Source organism: Mustelus asterias, chromosome 8, assembly GCF_964213995.1.
Source record: "Mustelus asterias chromosome 8, sMusAst1.hap1.1, whole genome shotgun sequence".
Taxonomy (NCBI): Eukaryota; Metazoa; Chordata; class Chondrichthyes; order Carcharhiniformes; family Triakidae; genus Mustelus; species Mustelus asterias.
The window spans coordinates 83,782,315-83,799,622 of NC_135808.1; the positions used below are offsets into that span (position 1 = coordinate 83,782,315).

At 40.6% G+C, this 17,308-nt stretch overlaps 1 protein-coding gene across 1 annotated transcript in view; it reads left to right on the plus strand.

Moving 5' to 3' along the window:
- efcab7 (EF-hand calcium binding domain 7) overlaps positions 1-17,308 on the plus strand; it is an 87,241-nt gene that overhangs the window by 57,379 nt on the left and 12,554 nt on the right. Inside the window, exons 8-9 of the mRNA XM_078218405.1 lie at positions 3,503-3,657; positions 4,321-4,454. Of these exons, the coding sequence (XP_078074531.1) occupies positions 3,503-3,657; positions 4,321-4,454 (289 nt within the window). The remainder of the gene's footprint in view (positions 1-3,502; positions 3,658-4,320; positions 4,455-17,308) is intronic.

A 17,308-nucleotide genomic window follows, 5' to 3' on the forward strand; every position in this document is an offset into this window, starting at 1 on the left:
CAAGATTATGAAGGGGATAGATAGGGTGAACGGTGGGAAGCTTTTTCCCAGATCAGAAGTGACGTTCACGAGGGGTCACGGGCTCAAGGTGAGAGGGGCGAAGTATAACTCAGATATTAGAGGGATGTTTTTTACACAGAGGGTGGTGGGGGCCTGGAATGCGCTGCCAAGTAGGGTGGTGGAGGCAGGCACGCTGACATCGTTTAAGACTTACCTGGATAGTCACATGAGCAGCCTGGGAATGGAGGGATACAAACGATTGGTCTAGTTGGACCAAGGAGCGGCACAGGCTTGGAGGGCCGAAGGGCCTGTTTCCTGTGCTGTACTGTTCTTTGTTCTTTGTTCATTGAGCTAACATTCCCAGTAAGGCTACAACGTTGCACAGATAACACTGATGTGCCCTGCTATGCAAGGTGTGATGGTGATGTCTATCATCACACAATCCAATCAAGGTCATGACAGCATGCATTGGCGAGGCGCCCCTTCAGGATGCAAACACTGGTCACATGCAGCCACTCAGGCCCTGTCCCTTCTTTCCAGAGCGAATCCCGCTGAGGCAGTCTGTGATGCACCGAGTGCCGGAGACTCATTCTGGAAATCATCCCTAAAAAACCCAGCAGGATTTACTCCCATTTTCCCGCACGTAGGGGACTTCAAATTTATTTGGGAGAATCTGGCCACAATGTCAAAAATACAATGCCACAAAAGGTTTTATAACTATCGTTAAGATCATAAACCCACCAAAACACATGGAATTTTCCATTTACTTTATATTCACGGCTTGTAAACCTGATCCAGTTATTTATTTCTCCTGTGCTTCTTTAAATGCACTGCAGGCACGATATCTTCATTTTTATTTTGTTATTGCTGTGACCGTATTTCTTGTTTGAGGGAGGCAGTGGCACAATGGTACTGTCACTGAACTACTAATCCAGAGACCAAAGATCTGGAGACCAGGGTTGAAATCCTACCAGGGCAGATGGTGAAATTTCATAAAAATCTAATGAAGACCATGAAACCATTGTCGATTGTCGTAAAAACCCATCTGGTTCACTAATGTCCTTTAGGGAAGGAAATCTGCCATCCTTACCTGGTCTGGCCTACATGTGACATATAGTTGACTCTCTGAAATGGAGGCAGTTAGGGATGGGCAATAAATGCTGGCCTGGCTGTGACACTCACGTCCTGTAAAATTAATTTTTAAAAATGAGCTCATTTATACTGGGCTTAAAGGAAGCATAAGATTTTACCCTTTTTCCCATATGAAGTTTAACAGTAGATTAAATAATCTTTTGTTTTCTATTAAACATTAAGTGTTTCTTCAGCCAACCTAAAATATTGGAGCATTCTCTGACTGTACTTCATGCATTTTAAATATTTTATTTGAGCAAAAACAGATGAAGATAAAGAAGTCACAAAGAAGTATTTCCGATACATTTTTAAAATATGAACTTGGGCATAGTGGGTCATCTTGACTGCTAGCTGTTGAATGCCATGGCACTAAGCAAGTGAAATGGTAGGGGGAGGGGTGGGTTCTGAAGGCAGTAAATACTTTACATTTAAGTGAAATATTACAGGATGACTAAAAGCATGCCAGAGACATCAATAACTTCCAATACCCGATTTCCTGTTAGGCCACCAACCATATCTGTTACTTACCATAAAAATATTTGAAAGAATGAAGGGATTGACTCCATGTCAACAGGAAGCCAGTTGCAGAGATGTGCCATCTGCTACAAGGGGGCCTGTAGTCAACTAAACCAATGGAAAGGACAAGATAACCAATCGCCTCACTTTTTCTGCCTCTGACTTCTAGCAGGATAGCATAAGGATGAACCGCAGCATCAGACTTTTACTTCCCACACATGTATCAAATAAGCGACTATTGCATTGAAAAACTTGGCCTTTGCTTTTGAGTAGCAAGAGCAGCATTGCACAGCTGACCATTGCCCTCCACCAGCTGTAATTCCCAAAGCAGAGGTATCATTGGCAGCTATGTGGCATTCAATCAGTACATTCCTACTCTGCGGGCAGCACTTCTCACCTTTGTGCTCTTGCTCATCCCATACGACAGGTTGGACATCCAGAATTTGGCACCATTGAGACCGGGACCATACCAGATTTTCCCGGATTTTGAACAATAAAATCAGATAGCCGATGCTAGGCCAAATTCAATAAATAAAAGAGACATAAAATAAAGTATGAAAAAGAATAAATAATATCTACCTCTTTCTGTATCTTTAACTTGTAAATGGTGAAGGTATTTTGAAGGTCAAGATTATGACGGGCATGGACAGAGTGGATAGTCAGAAGCTTTTTCCCAGGGTGGAAGAATCAATTACTAGGGGGGGCATAGGTTTAAGGTGAGAGGGGCAAGATTTAAAAGAGATGTACGAGGCAAGTTTTTTACACAGAGGATGGTGGGTGCCTGGAACTCGCTGCCGGGAGAGGTAGTGGAAGCGGATACGGTAGTGACTTAAGGGGCATCTTGACAAATATATGGATAGGATGGGAATGGAGGGATATGGTCCCTGGAAGGGTAGGGGGTTTTAGTTCAGTCAGGCAGCATGGTCGGTGCAGGCTTGGAGGGCCGAAGGCCTGCTCCTGTGCTGTAATTTTCTTTGTTCTTTGTATTCAACAACAACTCTAACAGTGTACGGGCAGAGGTCTGGCAGTTCAGGCTGGATTAGTTCGTCAGGCCAGGCCAGGTGGGGTTGAGGGTCATTTGGGTTACTTCAGAGCACAGGCGTGCCATCGAGAACTAGCACTTCGCCAAATTGTCCCAATATTTTAGCAGTAAGTCTGAATTTCATTTAACTGAATGTTAAATAGAATATTTTCAAAAATGTCTGGTTTTCAGACAATTTTGGTTTCTGGATAACAGGATTTTGAATGTCCAATCTGTATCTCCAAGTTCAGAACTTGTAGGGATGCAAGATAATGGTTTCATCCAGCCTTTGCAGGCTCCAAAATGATGCTGTGAGAGAGGGATTTGTGGCAGAAAGGAAAATGGTTTCAGAGAGGAAATGCGTCGACGTATATAAACTTCAATGAACAACATAAAGGGAGGTGAGGCTTGCATTTCCTTGAACACCCAGATTAAGCATGTTGTAGCATTTTTTTTTTACAGCATTAATGATTTGCCTTAGCCCAACCTTGAAGGTAATTTCTAACTGCCACGTACCACCAGTTCTCCCAGTGAAGTTGCCCATGTGTTCTGAATTTGTACTTCTGTTGATTTGGAGTCTGAATTGAATTACGTTTAAGTTTGTAGCAGTTTGGAGCTTTACCTTGGGCTTAGAGAAGATGCATTGAGCTCATCAAGCAAATCTGGATTTAAGTTCAGATCCCATGGGAGTGTGAAACTCTGTGCTACCTGGTACCACATTTTGGTGTTCAAAACAAAATCTGCAAATTAAAGCAAAATTATTCAACATTGGATCTAAATGATTTCCAGGAGAGTGATTAAAACCTTTAATGTCTGTTAACCTTCATATAACAGAAGTTTGGGTGGAAAGGAGAGCTTCGTTCTGGAGTTTATCAAATCTTCCCATTCACTACTGGCTGCAGACTAAAGAAAAGGAAGAAATCAGTGACACGAGAGGCCAGGCTGATTCACAGGGAAGATGGAAGCCTCACACTCAGCAAGGAATTCAGGTGAGTTTTATTTTTAAAAGCAGAAACTTGAAATAGCTATTTTAATTTCAGTCTGATCCTGTGCCTGAAAAGAATTGCCAATGCTAGGAATTGGGAAAACAATGCAAATATGCAGTAGACCACTCAGCATATGAAGTGAAAGTAGGCTTATGGTTTGGTGTAATACCTGACCAGAATATCATAGTCTTGCTGGAGAAGTCAATTTATACTATTTGGAAGGGTATGTATTGAGGTGCCCAAGAATGCAGAGCTGAGGGAAGAAGAGTGGGATGAGGACAAGAGTTTAGATGTACCATATGTTTTTACAAAGAACTTAACAGTTTTTAAAAGGTGGGAAAGAAATGTTGTTTTGTGTATATTTGTGTATACACATTCAAATCAGTGGATAATACTGCAATAATAATGTTTGGTATTCTTAACTTGCTCTTGACATGTACTGCAATTCTCTCGATTGCTGCAGAAAACACATCTCTATGGCATTTTATTTCTTCCGACTAACAATACGTATGGAGAAAAAGAGCAATTTTTAAAACTATGTCATCTGATAATATGCTTTTCTCAGCATTTTCCATTTTTTAATTACAAGGTATAAGCAGGTAACATATCTTTTCTGTATTCTGATGATCCAACCTGTCCACTCAGACTATCTTTTCACTTTAATAGGGTTGCTCTGTCTGACATATTTGAAGTCATTGATTTAGATGGCAATGGATTACTGAGCTTTGAAGAGTATAATTTCTTTGAGTTGAGGACAAGTGGAGAGAAATGCGACAGAGAGGCCTGGGCTGTGTGCCGAGGTAAGGTATTTAGCCTTTAGTAATTCCCATGTTTTTTTAAAAGCAAATGCCTGAGATTATATTGATGATTAATATGTGCTAGTCATTCAATGTTGATGGATTTGAATATCTGAGTAGGGAAATTCAAAAAAATCTGTGGAGCAATAGGGAAAGTCACGCAGAACATTTTCACTTTGAAGGTAGTAGAATTTTGAAATAAGTTTACAGGAAAAGATCATTGAAGCAGCAGGCTTAAGAGATAAATAGATTTTGAAAAGAGTAGGGATTGAGAGATACGAGAGAGTAGAGGGGATAACTCTCAAAGTGATGGCCTGTGGGGTAAAAATGCACGTTTTTTTCTCCTAAAGATTCTTGTGTTTGTGTTCATCACAAGTTCTCCAGATAATATAAATGTGAACGCATTTTGGAAGTGCATTAAAACTGTTCTTCATAGGAATGGCTGGGTGTTATGCTAGTCAGTCAAAAGTATCAGAGCATCAATTTGCTGTTAGGAAGAGGAAGGATCAGTAAGTCGTCTTTACCTAGAAATGGCTGCTTTCAGTACAACATCAAGAGAAGTTCAGGGCACTGCTCATCTTTAAATATGGCCTGGAGAGAAATAGGCCAAATTAATGGTTGTGTGTATGCAATGAAGTGAGCTGCATATTCTGAGGGCTTAGAGACATCAGTAAACATGTAGACATCTCCCAGATATAGCATTTAAATTCAGTAGAAGATATTGTTCCTTTACCATATTAAATGTTGATATTTACTTTTGTGGATGGATTATTTTTTATCTATTATACCTCCATTTCTGGAATTTCTGGAAATTTTGAAGAATGCATTTAACTATATATTTACTGGAAGGAAATATTTATGGTATTTAAACATTACAGTATTTAAACAAAGGCAGGGCACTTAGTTCATCCAAAGGATGAGGGATATTCCTGAGAGCTGCAGGCAGCTGAAGCAAAATGGCACGAGACAACAGCTATTTTTAGAAGTGTTTGCTCAACGGTTATCTTTAGTATATAAAGTGGTAATTTCTGCAGCTTGGTCTGCAATGTAAGGTCTCTGTGGCAGTGCTGCACACATTCTAGCAACCATTGGATTTTTTTTGATATTTACAATTCCTAGGAATTTCTGAAACTTTCTTCAAATATGACTGTACCAAGCAAAACACTTAAAGTGCGATCACCTTATGGCTGCATAAAATGGGCACAATCAGATTAAAGGTATGATGAGTTAGAGACTAGTACCTGTTTAAAATAACATGACGCTGTAAACCCTTGCTGAGATGTTGGATTCACATTGTTATCTAGCCAGGAAAATTGGAGATCTAAGAATGCATGAGACAATTGACTTCTTATCATTAGAAAACTTTTAAATGGTATCCATTTGTTTGCCTGAGTATCTTTTTTTTACTTCACTCTGCATCACTACAATTATAATACAGTGGGTGTGAAGCTGTAATAGTGTGCGAATGTTTCCTTGAATGATGAGTTTCTTGGGCAGTTTGATAAATATTATTTCATTAATTTGAACATACTGCATTAAGGTAAATGTCCTTTCTTAGTGACTCCCAAGACATCTCTAAGGAAAGTGACAAATCTGCTATCAGGTAGAAGGGATTTTGGGCACTAGCAATTGCTATAGTCTATGTTTAGGGTAAGTGATTTAATGTGGTATGACATCCCTAGACAAATCATGGCAGATTTCTACACCTACTGTGAATAATGTGATTTGATGGCTGAGTACTTTGCATTAAAAATGTTGAAGGCAGTGAAAATGCAAGTATCTAAGATGTAACAAATCACTTTCCTCACCCATAATCTATTGCTGCATATACATTGTCCAGTGTAAAGCTAGGGGAGAGAACAGCATAGGGGAGAAATTATTCACCTTCGTGCATAATGCAAATGCATTTCTCACCCCACAGATTTCCAAGTGGTCCAAAGCACAAGTAATCATTGTAAATCACTTAAAGAAGTAAACAGGTAAACCGTGGGGATTGGGAACCTAAATTAAACCTCAGTAAACAAGATAATTAAAGATGTTCAACCCATCTTCAATCATTCATCCAGTAATACCCATTTCAGCATCCAATTATTGCTTAAAATGCCCCAGGTTTTTGATTCCACTATTTTTTTCTTGGAAGCTGTTCTATATGCTCTTTATATGAAGAACAATTTCTTGACATCAGTCCTAGATTTACCTTTTACTTGTTTAAACTCATGCCCTTAGCTTAACCTGGTAATTTAATTAACAGGCAGAGTGGCACTGTACTTAGCACTGCTGCCTCACAGCTCCAGGGACCCGGGTTCAATTCCAGCCTTGGGTGATTGTCTGTGTGGAGTTTGCACATTCTCCCTGTGTCTGCACGTGTTCCCTCCGGGTGCTCCGGTTTCCTCCCACAGTCCAAAGATGTGCGGGTTAGGTTGATTGGCCATGTTAAATTGCCCCTGAGTATTGGGGGGACTAGCTAGGGTAAATACGTGGGGTGATGAGGATAGGACCTGGGTGGGATTGAGGTCAATGCAGACTCGATGGGCCGAATGGCCTCCCTCTGCACTGTAGGAATTCTATGAAATATTTCACAATTAATGTTCCTTCACTGAACTCAAAAAACTTAAAGACGAGCAAGGTCCCAAGTTTCTTTAGACTTTATCATTCTAAATCAGGTCTTTTTGTTTTGAACCCAAAGATAATTTTAGTCACTTCAGTTCTAATATTTATCATTGATAATAGAATTTTTTTTATTAGCAATTCATGTTCATAAAACAACAAAAGATAACAAGAGAAGATCCTTGAATTACACATCGTCATTTAGCATTTAAAAGAGAAGCACCAGATGAAGCTTTCAATCAATTTTGATCAAAGACTACACTGAATGTTAAGCAGTATTTCTTTTCCCTTTTACTTAAAGGGGAGAACTGCTTTTCCAAAAAATGTTTATCAGGCCATTTCTCATTGATTTTCAAACTAACTTCAATAAACTATTTATACAGGCAATGAAGTAAATTTCATCCAAATACAGTACCATTAAAATTAATGCCCAAATGTTGTCTTCTCTTTCATAATAAAATCCCCAGTTCCGTCCTTAACTTAAATAAAAGCAAAATACTGCGGATACTGGAATCTGAAACAAAAACAGAAAATGCTGGAAAATCTCAGCAAGTCTGACAGCATCTCTGAGGAGAAAAGAGAGCCAACGCTTCGAGTCTAGGTGACCTTCCGTCAGAGCTCTGACGAAGGGACATCTAGACTCGAAACATTTGTTCTATTCTCTCCCCAAAGATGCTGTCAGGCCGGCTGAGATTTTCCAGCATTTCCTGTTTCCACTCTTAACTTCCCTGATAATGAATAGTCCGTGTCCATATGCACACTGTTCAGGCTTGGGCCGATAAGTGGTAAATAAATATTCATGATCCAAAGATCATCTTCAACAAGGAAAGAATCTAATCATCTCCTCCCGACATTCAACAACTTCACCATTACTGAACCCCACCATTAGTGCCCTGGGTGATTTCCGTTGACCAGAAGCTTAACTGGACTAGCTACAAAAGTACTGTGGCTAAAAGAGCAGGTCAGGAGATTCAAAATTCGCATATAGGTATATTACAGTGCTATTAGAAAGCATGTCGTTGGATTTTGGCCCAGTGATAGCAAAGAACGCAGTTTCAAGTCAGGATGGTGTGTGGCTTTGGGGTGGAACTTTCAGGGTGTGGTTCCCATACATTGGCTGCTGATACTCTTCTTGGTGGTAGGGGTCATGGGTTTGGCAGGTGCTGTCGAAGGTGGTTTGGCAAGTTGCTGCAGCACAAAATTGGTGGTGGATGGATTGCCGATCAATGTCTTGGCCTGGATGGTGGCAAGCTTCTTGAGTGTTTTAGAACTGCACTCATCCGTACAAGTGGAGAGTATTCCATCACAATCTTGACTTAGAACATAAAAATAAGACACAAGGGAATTAATAAGCAAGTAGAACAAGGGGGGACACAATTTAAAAATTAGGTGTCTCCCATCTTAGAAGCCGATGAAGAGGAATTGTTTCACTCAGCTGGTAGTTAGACTTTGGAATTCTCTTCCACAGAAAGCAGTGAAGGCTGGGTCATTGTATATATTCAAGGCTGAGTTAGACAGATATTTGATTGACAAGAGAGTTAACGGTTAAGTAGAACAGGCAGGAAAGTGGAGTTAAAGCCACAGTCAAATCAGTCATGGTCTTATTAAAGGACACAGCAGGTTCGATGGGCTAAATGGTCTACTCCTACTATTTCTTATAACTGGTGCCTTATAGATGGTGGACAGGCTTTGGGGAGTCAGATGAGTTACTGTATACAGAATTCCCAGCCTCTGACATGCTCTTATAGCCACAGTACGTATTGCTGCTAAACAGCACCGGTAATGACCTTCCATTACTTTGCTAATGATTGAGAGTAGACTGATGGTAATTGGTTAGTTTGGATATGTCCTGTTTGGTATGAACAGTGAGTCCCTGTTTTAAGTTGTTTTGATTTAACATCGGTCAGTTAATAGGATCCGTATTCATGTTTAGGAGTTTCGGTTGAACATTGTTTCACACCTGGGGCAGGATTTTCCGGCCGGAAAATTCCACCCTAGGTCAACGGACCTCTGCGTGGTCCACTCCCTGCATGCTACAATTCCTGTGGCAGGTGGAACGGAAAAATTCCCCCCCCCCAGTCTGATGTAGGCTCGCACGACCCAATCGCTGCCATTTTGGAGTGGCCTCTCCCACTCCCAACCCTCCCAGTCACTGCGGACTCTCCCTCTCACTGACCCTCCCACTTGTTGACATTCCTGGTCTGTGCCGACCCTTCTGCTGTGACGGTCCTGTTTGCAGCCAACCCACCCTCACACCAACCTTCCCATCTGTTGACTCTCCCAATCCCTGACCCAACTTATGTTATGTATATCACCAACAAAAAGGATCCATCAAAAGGTAGCTTTAAGTCCTGTAATCAAATTCTCCAATTGGGAGATACATAACCGTACGTGGGGCGTTCACCTTAAAAATAATCTTCATTGGCGATTCCACATTCAGCAGATAACATCCAAAGCAAACAGGGTTCTTGGATTTCTGAGGATGAATCTTTATTACACCAAAAAATATCAGAGTTATAGCTTACCAAACATTTGTTTGTCCAGTCCTGGAGTGTGTGGGAAGTTGTGTGTGGGAACCTTATATGGTGAGAGATATGAATAAGATTGAAGCGATCCGAAGATGTGCTGCACAATTCTGCACAAAGTAGTATGGGAAATACACCACTGTCACATCCTTGATCAAAGATTTGGAATGAGAATCACGACACCAATGGAGGAAAAATAGTAGACTGACCATGCTCTATACAATATGGAATGGACCGGTGGGAATTGACAGAAACATGTACCTGGTTCCCCCTGGCAATGATGAAACACAAGGTAGCCATCCTCACAAACTACAAAGACCATTTGTTTCCCCAAGGACAATCCCACAATGGAACAAGCTGTCAAAGCAAATTGTCTCAGTCCCATCACTTTAAATCTTCAAGACTCATCTTTAGATTATTTCCATTTAAATGTTTTCAGTATCAATACTGCTGTCTCAGCAGATCATGCCTGATTTAGCTCGCACCACCCTTAGAATTGTTGATGGAATATGAATATTAGTTGATGATGCCGACACAATAAAAGCAAAAGAACCTCTCACCAACTTTCCCTTTCATCGACCCTTCTAGCCACTGCTGACCCTCCTTGGTGCCTCTGCAACCCGCGGTTTACCTCCAAAACCCTGCAACTTGAAGCTGCTCTTGTTCCAAAATTGTTCCTCATGCCTCCCACTGCTCATCTTGTGAGCCCTTGTTCATAGCGAGAGAGACAGGAAACGACAGAGTTGGTGAAAAGGAGGATTGTCAAGAGGGAGGATCAGTGGCGAGGGAGAGGGTGGGCAGGCAGAGGGAAGGACGGCGAGAGGGGGAGCAGGATGTGTAATGCGCAGGAAGTTAGGCAAGCATGATCAATGATGAACTGGAGCAGGAGAGGTAATAAGCTGGCAGTAAGTAGAAAGAATTAGGATATTTCTGAATTTATTTTATTTTTATTTTAAGTTATTTCATTTATGTGTATAGGAATTTAGCCATGTTTAGTATTTCATCTTACTGGATATAAAACTCCAAACTCCTTTGTGTCCAGTTTCTAGCCTTTGTTCCTTTTGCCTTCCACATTCACTTACTAATGTCCCTAATTACTAAATCTAAAGCCATTCATCCAGCACCATCTCACCTGGCATAATTTCTATTTCTGTACTCAGTAGTGCGGGGTACTGAGAGTGATCTGAGATTCCTATCTTTGAGCTACTGCTTGTTAACTTTTCTCCTGGTTTCCTAAATTCTGTCAGCAGAACCTTATCCCTCTTCCTACCTATGCCATTGGTACTGAAATGGATCACAATCTCTAGCTGTTCACCATCCCCCCACCCCCCCCCCCCCCCCCCCCCCCCCCCCCGCCCTCGGAATGTCCTGCAGCTGCTCATTGATATCCTGACCCTGGCACCACAGTGGCAAATTTCATCCTGGAATGATGTCTGTGACCACAGAAACTATTGGATTTCCTATCACTGTTGCTTTTCTGACCTTCCTACTCCTTTAACTCTATGCTCTACGATTCTTTGTTGGAAACTGTCTTCTGAAAGATACTTATACTGACCTTTGTACTGTTGCCCCCTCAAGCTTGCTGTCTTCACTCTTGCCTAACCTCCTGTGCATCCTGCTCCCCCTCTTGCTGTCCTTCCCTCTGCCTGCCCACTCTTTCCCTCGCCACTGACCCTCCCTCTTGGCAATCCTTCCTTTCACTGACTCTGTTGTTTCATGTCTCTCTCGCTATGAGCAAGGGCTCAGAAGATGAGCAGTGAGAGGCATGAGAAACAAATTTGGAACAAGAGCAGCTTCAAGTTGCAGGGTTTGCTGATTCTGTAGAGAGCTGCAGTGTTCCTCGAACAGTTGACCACATTGCATCATTAGAGAGGATCAATTTCTCCAGAATATTCAGTAAAGCAGTTCAGGACACAAGAATGGTGTAGAGAATGTGAAGTTAATTTGTCAGTCACAGAGGAACAGAGTGAGACCGATTTGTCATTGTGCCAGGAACTCGAGTCCAATTACAGTCCAGTTACAGTAACAGAAACTCTGAACAGAGTGATCGTGCAGCACAATAGATCAAGGGACTACTCATAGATGAGCAGGTAAACTACAGACAACAGGAGAGATAGTCTTTTTTTGTAATCTATGCCATTAAATGTGGATGGAGGTAATGTTTTTGACCCTGTTTCTTAGTCTGTTTATCTATAAACAAATGATCTCAAAACTATTGAAGGGATTTCAATAACATTTGGTACACAGATGAAATATGGCCTGAGGAAGAACAGATTAGTTTTTGGCAGCGATGCAGATCCCAATCTGGATCCTGAAATTTTTTAAAGGATCCGTTAACATTAGAAGAATGAGGGGGGATCTTATAGAAACATATAAAATTATGAAGGAATAGATAAAATAGAAGCAGATAGGTTGTTTCCACTGGCAGGTGAAATCAAATCTAAGGGGCATAGCCTCAAAATGAGAGCGAGTAGATTTAGGACTGAGTTAATGAAGAACTTCTTCACCCAAAGGGTTATGAATCTGTTGAATTCCCTGCCCAGTGAAGCAGTTGAGGCTACCTCATTGAATGTTTTTAAGGCAAAGATGGATAGATTTTTGAACAATAAGGAATTGAGGGTTATGGTGAGCAGATGCGTAAGTGGAGCTGAGTCCATGAAAAGATCAGCCATGATCTTATTGAATGGCAGGGCAGGCTTGAGGGGCCAAATGGCCTACTCCTGCTCCTAGGTCTTACGTTCTTATGTTCTTATTTGAACAACTAGGCATTTACCATCAGCCAAGCTCTTAAAGGCATTTATGATATTTGTTTATTTGAGATGAGCGAGCATGCGGTGTTATTGTACTCATTGTCATTGTGTTGCCCATTACCCCAAATGCCTAATTTATGTATAGGTATCCTGCAGAATTTCCATTAAGACTGGTGCATGTTCTCATAGTGATTAACTTGGAACAAAGCTAATTAACAGATATAATGTACACAGCCTTGAATTGATTCAGAAATTACCACTTCAAACCTAAACTCTGTACAAAATATGTCAGAGCATAAGGACAATGTGTGCCAAAGCTAAAGTAGCAAAGATACATAAATTTGTTACAAATTTTAAAAGAAAGTAGCCAGTTCTCTTGAAGGCATTAAAGATTTGTACTAGCCTAAAGCCATGTGGTGTGCTTTAACTTGTCAGATAAGAATGCTTCTGCAGTCAAGGCTCCTATAGTGTAAATGCCCTCGATTGACCAACAAAATAGATTAATTGATTGGAATACCTTCATTACCTAATCATTAAATGTTGCTAAACTACAAAGTAATTTTTTAAAATGGCCTTCTTTGTAATTACCTTACTATTTATCGATGAGCTCTTAGGATGGAGACTTCTGGTTTTTACAACTTTCCTCAAGTGTCTCAAGGGTCACATTTTTAACTGATATTTCTTACCTATCTCTGCTTCTGCAGGGTTTGTGCCATGCTCCTGTTTTTGACTGGTCCTTCATGCCAGGCATATCTTTTCAAACGTGGCCAAAGGTCAGCAGTTCCCCTATCTTCTACGTTCCAATTTATTTTGTATATTCCAGCAGAACATTTCCATTTAGCAAGATTCTTGCATTGACCAAATTACCCACCATGCACTGCTTCTTGACCTTTCATGGATCATAGACATATTAAGAAAGAAACACACAAGGGCAATTTGGAATAGGCAACAATTGCTGACCTTGCCAGTGACACTGACATCTCATAAAGCAATTAGAAAAAATGAGGCAGTGAGCAATAAATAGTGTGTTAGATGGGGGTAAGATATATCAAAAGAATTAAATGACAAAGTCAAGAAAAAGCAAGGCTCATGTTCCTAAAATTGGAGTCACGATTCATTGGTATGTATTTGAATGCAGAAAGCATTCAAATTAAAACTGGACGGTTAGAAGCATTAAAAGCTATAAAGATACATGATAATGGTCCTAAATTTCCTGCAACAGCGATTATATAATATATGCAATATATTTCCCAGTTTTGTGTGTCAATTTCACTGTTAGCAACTTACTCCAAATTTCCCTGGATTTCTAATTAAAGTATGCCGCTGTGAGCATAACTGAATCCGAAGCAGAAAAACCCATTTATTTGTTCATTTCTGTGGAAATTTCAATCTGGAGCATTTGTTTACTTACATGTGACAGAAAATTACTAAAAAGAATAATAAATATTGTGAAAGGAACAAAAGTTATTGGAAAAATAAGTGTTTCTCTGTCATTCACAAACTGCATCATGAGGTTATATGAGCTGTGGATTTTAAGGTTGCTGTAATTTACCCCGATTGACATCAGAAAGGATTTTCAGAAGCAGTGGAGTAAACAATTACCCAAAGAGGCAATCTCAAAGTGTTTCAAGGATTACTCTAGTTTTTTTTCAATTACTGTATCTAGCAGTGCGATAAATAATTTAGCATAAATAACATTTGCATTTGCTGTGTGTTAAGTGTCAGAAATGTTGGCTCCATTTTGATCAATTTGATCAAGAGCATTTTGAGTTAAAAATATAAAGGAAAGATTTGTGGAGTCTTGAACACAACTGTATTATTATGATGCCCAGAAGCGACGTTGCAAGTTTTAAATGCATCCCTATGTTAATTTGAAAGGATAATTGTAGTTTTGTTATGGACACATAACATGGATCAAAACCAATAATTGCAGGATGCAAAATTCAATTTTGGAGAGCAAGATTTCTCGATTGGAAATGAAAATGAATATCAAATGGTGCAGAAAAATGAATACAATACAATAATGATGTGAAACACAATGTGCTTAGACAAAAAGAAGATCCAGAGGGAGATTATTTTGAAGTGAATTTTATCATGCAAGTAATACTGAGCTGTTTGGCTCCAAGCTATAATCCAAATTCCCAACAAATTCATTGTAGTCAAGCACTTTATTGTCTGATTCTTATTATTCTGTTATGTTGTGACATGTCAGTAGATACTGGTTAAGTAGATATATTACACTTATTAAGGAAATGGTAAATCGGGTAATGGATGCACAGCTGTAACTTTGATCAATGTAAATAAAAGCCAAACTAATGGTACAAAATTGCCCTGTCTTACAGGCCACCAAATATTGGAGCTGAAATAGAAACAGAGATTGGCAGATAGTTCAGAGAAATGTTTAATATTGGTCGCCTGAGGTGTTCCTTGATGATCTAGAATAAAAGTAATGCATGTGATCAAAATGAAAATATGCTTTAATTTGCTTCCTAGATCATTATAGAATCTCTACAGTGCAGAAGGAAGCCATTCGGCCCATCAAGCCTGCACTGACAATAATCCCACCCGGGCCCTATCCCCGTAACTCCACTCTTTACCCTGCCAATCCTCCTGACAAGGGTTAATTTACCATGGCCAATCCACCTAACCTGCACATCTTTGGACATGGGAAGAAACCCATGCAGACACGGGGAGAATGTGCAAACTCCACACAGACAACCAAGGCTGGGATTGAACCTGGGTCCCTGGTGCTGTAAAGCAACAGTGCTAACCACTGTGCCACCATGCAAAATATATTTTGAAAAGCTTAAGTCGTTGCCTTTATTTGCCAGATTTGCCTCATTATGGGATTTTATGGGACCACAGGCTGATATTGGAGCCTGAATTGATTTTACTTGGCTGCAAGCAATTAACTTTCGGCAATTGCGTCTTCCATCGCTTGCTTCCAACGCTCTATAGACTTTGGAACAGTCCCTAAGGATTGGACGGTAGCTAATGTAACCCCACTATTTAAAAAGGGAGATAGAGAGAAAAAAGGAAGTTATAGACCAGTCAGTCTGATGTTGGTCGTGTGGAAAATGCTAGAGTGCAGAGCACTCGGAAAACAGTGGCAGGATCAGACAGAGTCAGTATGGATTTGCAAAAGGAAAATCACATTTGATAAATCTGCTGGAATTCTTTGAGGATGTAACTAGTAGAGTTGATGAGGGGGAGCCAGTGGATTATTTCGACTTTCAGTAGGCTTTTGACAAAGTCCCACATAAGAGATTAGGGTGTAAAATTAAAGCGTATGTAATTGAGGGTAGTGTATTGCGATGGATAGAAAACTGGTTGGCAGACAAGAAACAAAGAGTAGGAATAAACGGGTCCTTTTCCAAGTGACAGGTAATGACTAGAGGGGTACCACAGGGATCAGTCCTACGACCTCAGCTATTCAGAATATATTTTAATGAAGAAACTAAATGCTTTATCTCCAAATTTTAAAAAAATGTTTTTATTGAAGATTTTCCATTTTACCACATAACGCAACAAACCTCAAATCCAGTACAACACAGAATAATCATTATTCCACATATACTTACAGAGAACACTGGCAAATATCATTAAAATTGGTTCGGATTATCAATTACAATTTGTTGTAATCATTGCAATTGGTGCCTTCCTTTGCATGGATAATGAAAGGATATTACAAATAGTGGGGGGATATCAGTACATCAGGATAAAGACATGAGCACATGGCACAATGGTGCACACCCTCACCCACAGAATAACAAGAACCGAGCTACACAGCATAAGGGAGCCCCTGTGGCATCAAATACAACCAATCAGAGCCTAAAACAGCACCCCAAAACCTCAGAACAATGAAAGGATACCACAGAAAGTGAGGAACATCAGGATACAACCCCAAAGCCAAGATGTGGCATGACAGTGTACACACTCACACACAGGATAGCAGGAGCAGAGATACATAGCCTCATGGGACATGCAGACATAACAAAGGCATCTAAACTTGCCTTTGGGCCCTACAGCCAACAGGATACTTTCCACAAGGGAAACCTAAACCTTAACAAGACTAGCTGTCCAGATGTCCCCCCAAACTGGGACATCTCGGTGAGGACAAACTACTTCCATTTTAATAATTTCGTGGAATCTTCACACCTTCCAAATACAAATTTTCAAAATAGTTGCTACCCTTACCTACACAGGTGCAGTGCAGCCTAAAAAAGTAAAACATCTTGATGCAGATAAAAGAAGAGCCAATAAAGCAAAGGATTGCCATAACTCATAACATTCTCTGAGGCTCATAACAAAACAAGCCTCGCTCATCTCCAGCCACAATGGAGGTGCCGCTCAAGCCCCACCATCAAAACTTTAACCCATTTTTCCACCCATCTTACCCATATAACAAAAGGAAAGCTTGCAGGGAGAAGAACACCAGGATAAGACCATAGACGCAAGACATAGTTTGACAGTGTACACTCTCGCAAGCAGGATATCAGGAGCAGAGATACATAACCTCATAGGATAAACTCAGATAATGCGGAACCCAAGTATCTGGGCTTAGACTCAAGCCCCACAGACAACAGGGGAACCTCATGAAGGAGAGTTGTTCAGAAATCGCCAGAAAGGGACATCTCGAGGGAGCACGTCCTACTCCTTCATTTACTACATTCTCCACAGGGTCTGGGAATGGATGATCAAAGTAGCTACTGTCCTAACCTACCCAGCCAAGATGATTAGAACATAGAACAATGACGCAATTAAAAGAAGTGCCGACAGGCCAGGGGTACTTACGCCACCTCTGGGCTGCAAACACAGCTAACTTCTCCTACCTCTAATCACACCAGGGGTGCCTCAGCAGCTTTCCACTCATTTTCCCACCCATCAAGGAAACCATAACAACAGGAAGAGGAGTCGACCAGACATCCATAGTCAGGATACCTGGATCATGTGCACATTGTACATTCCAGGAGCC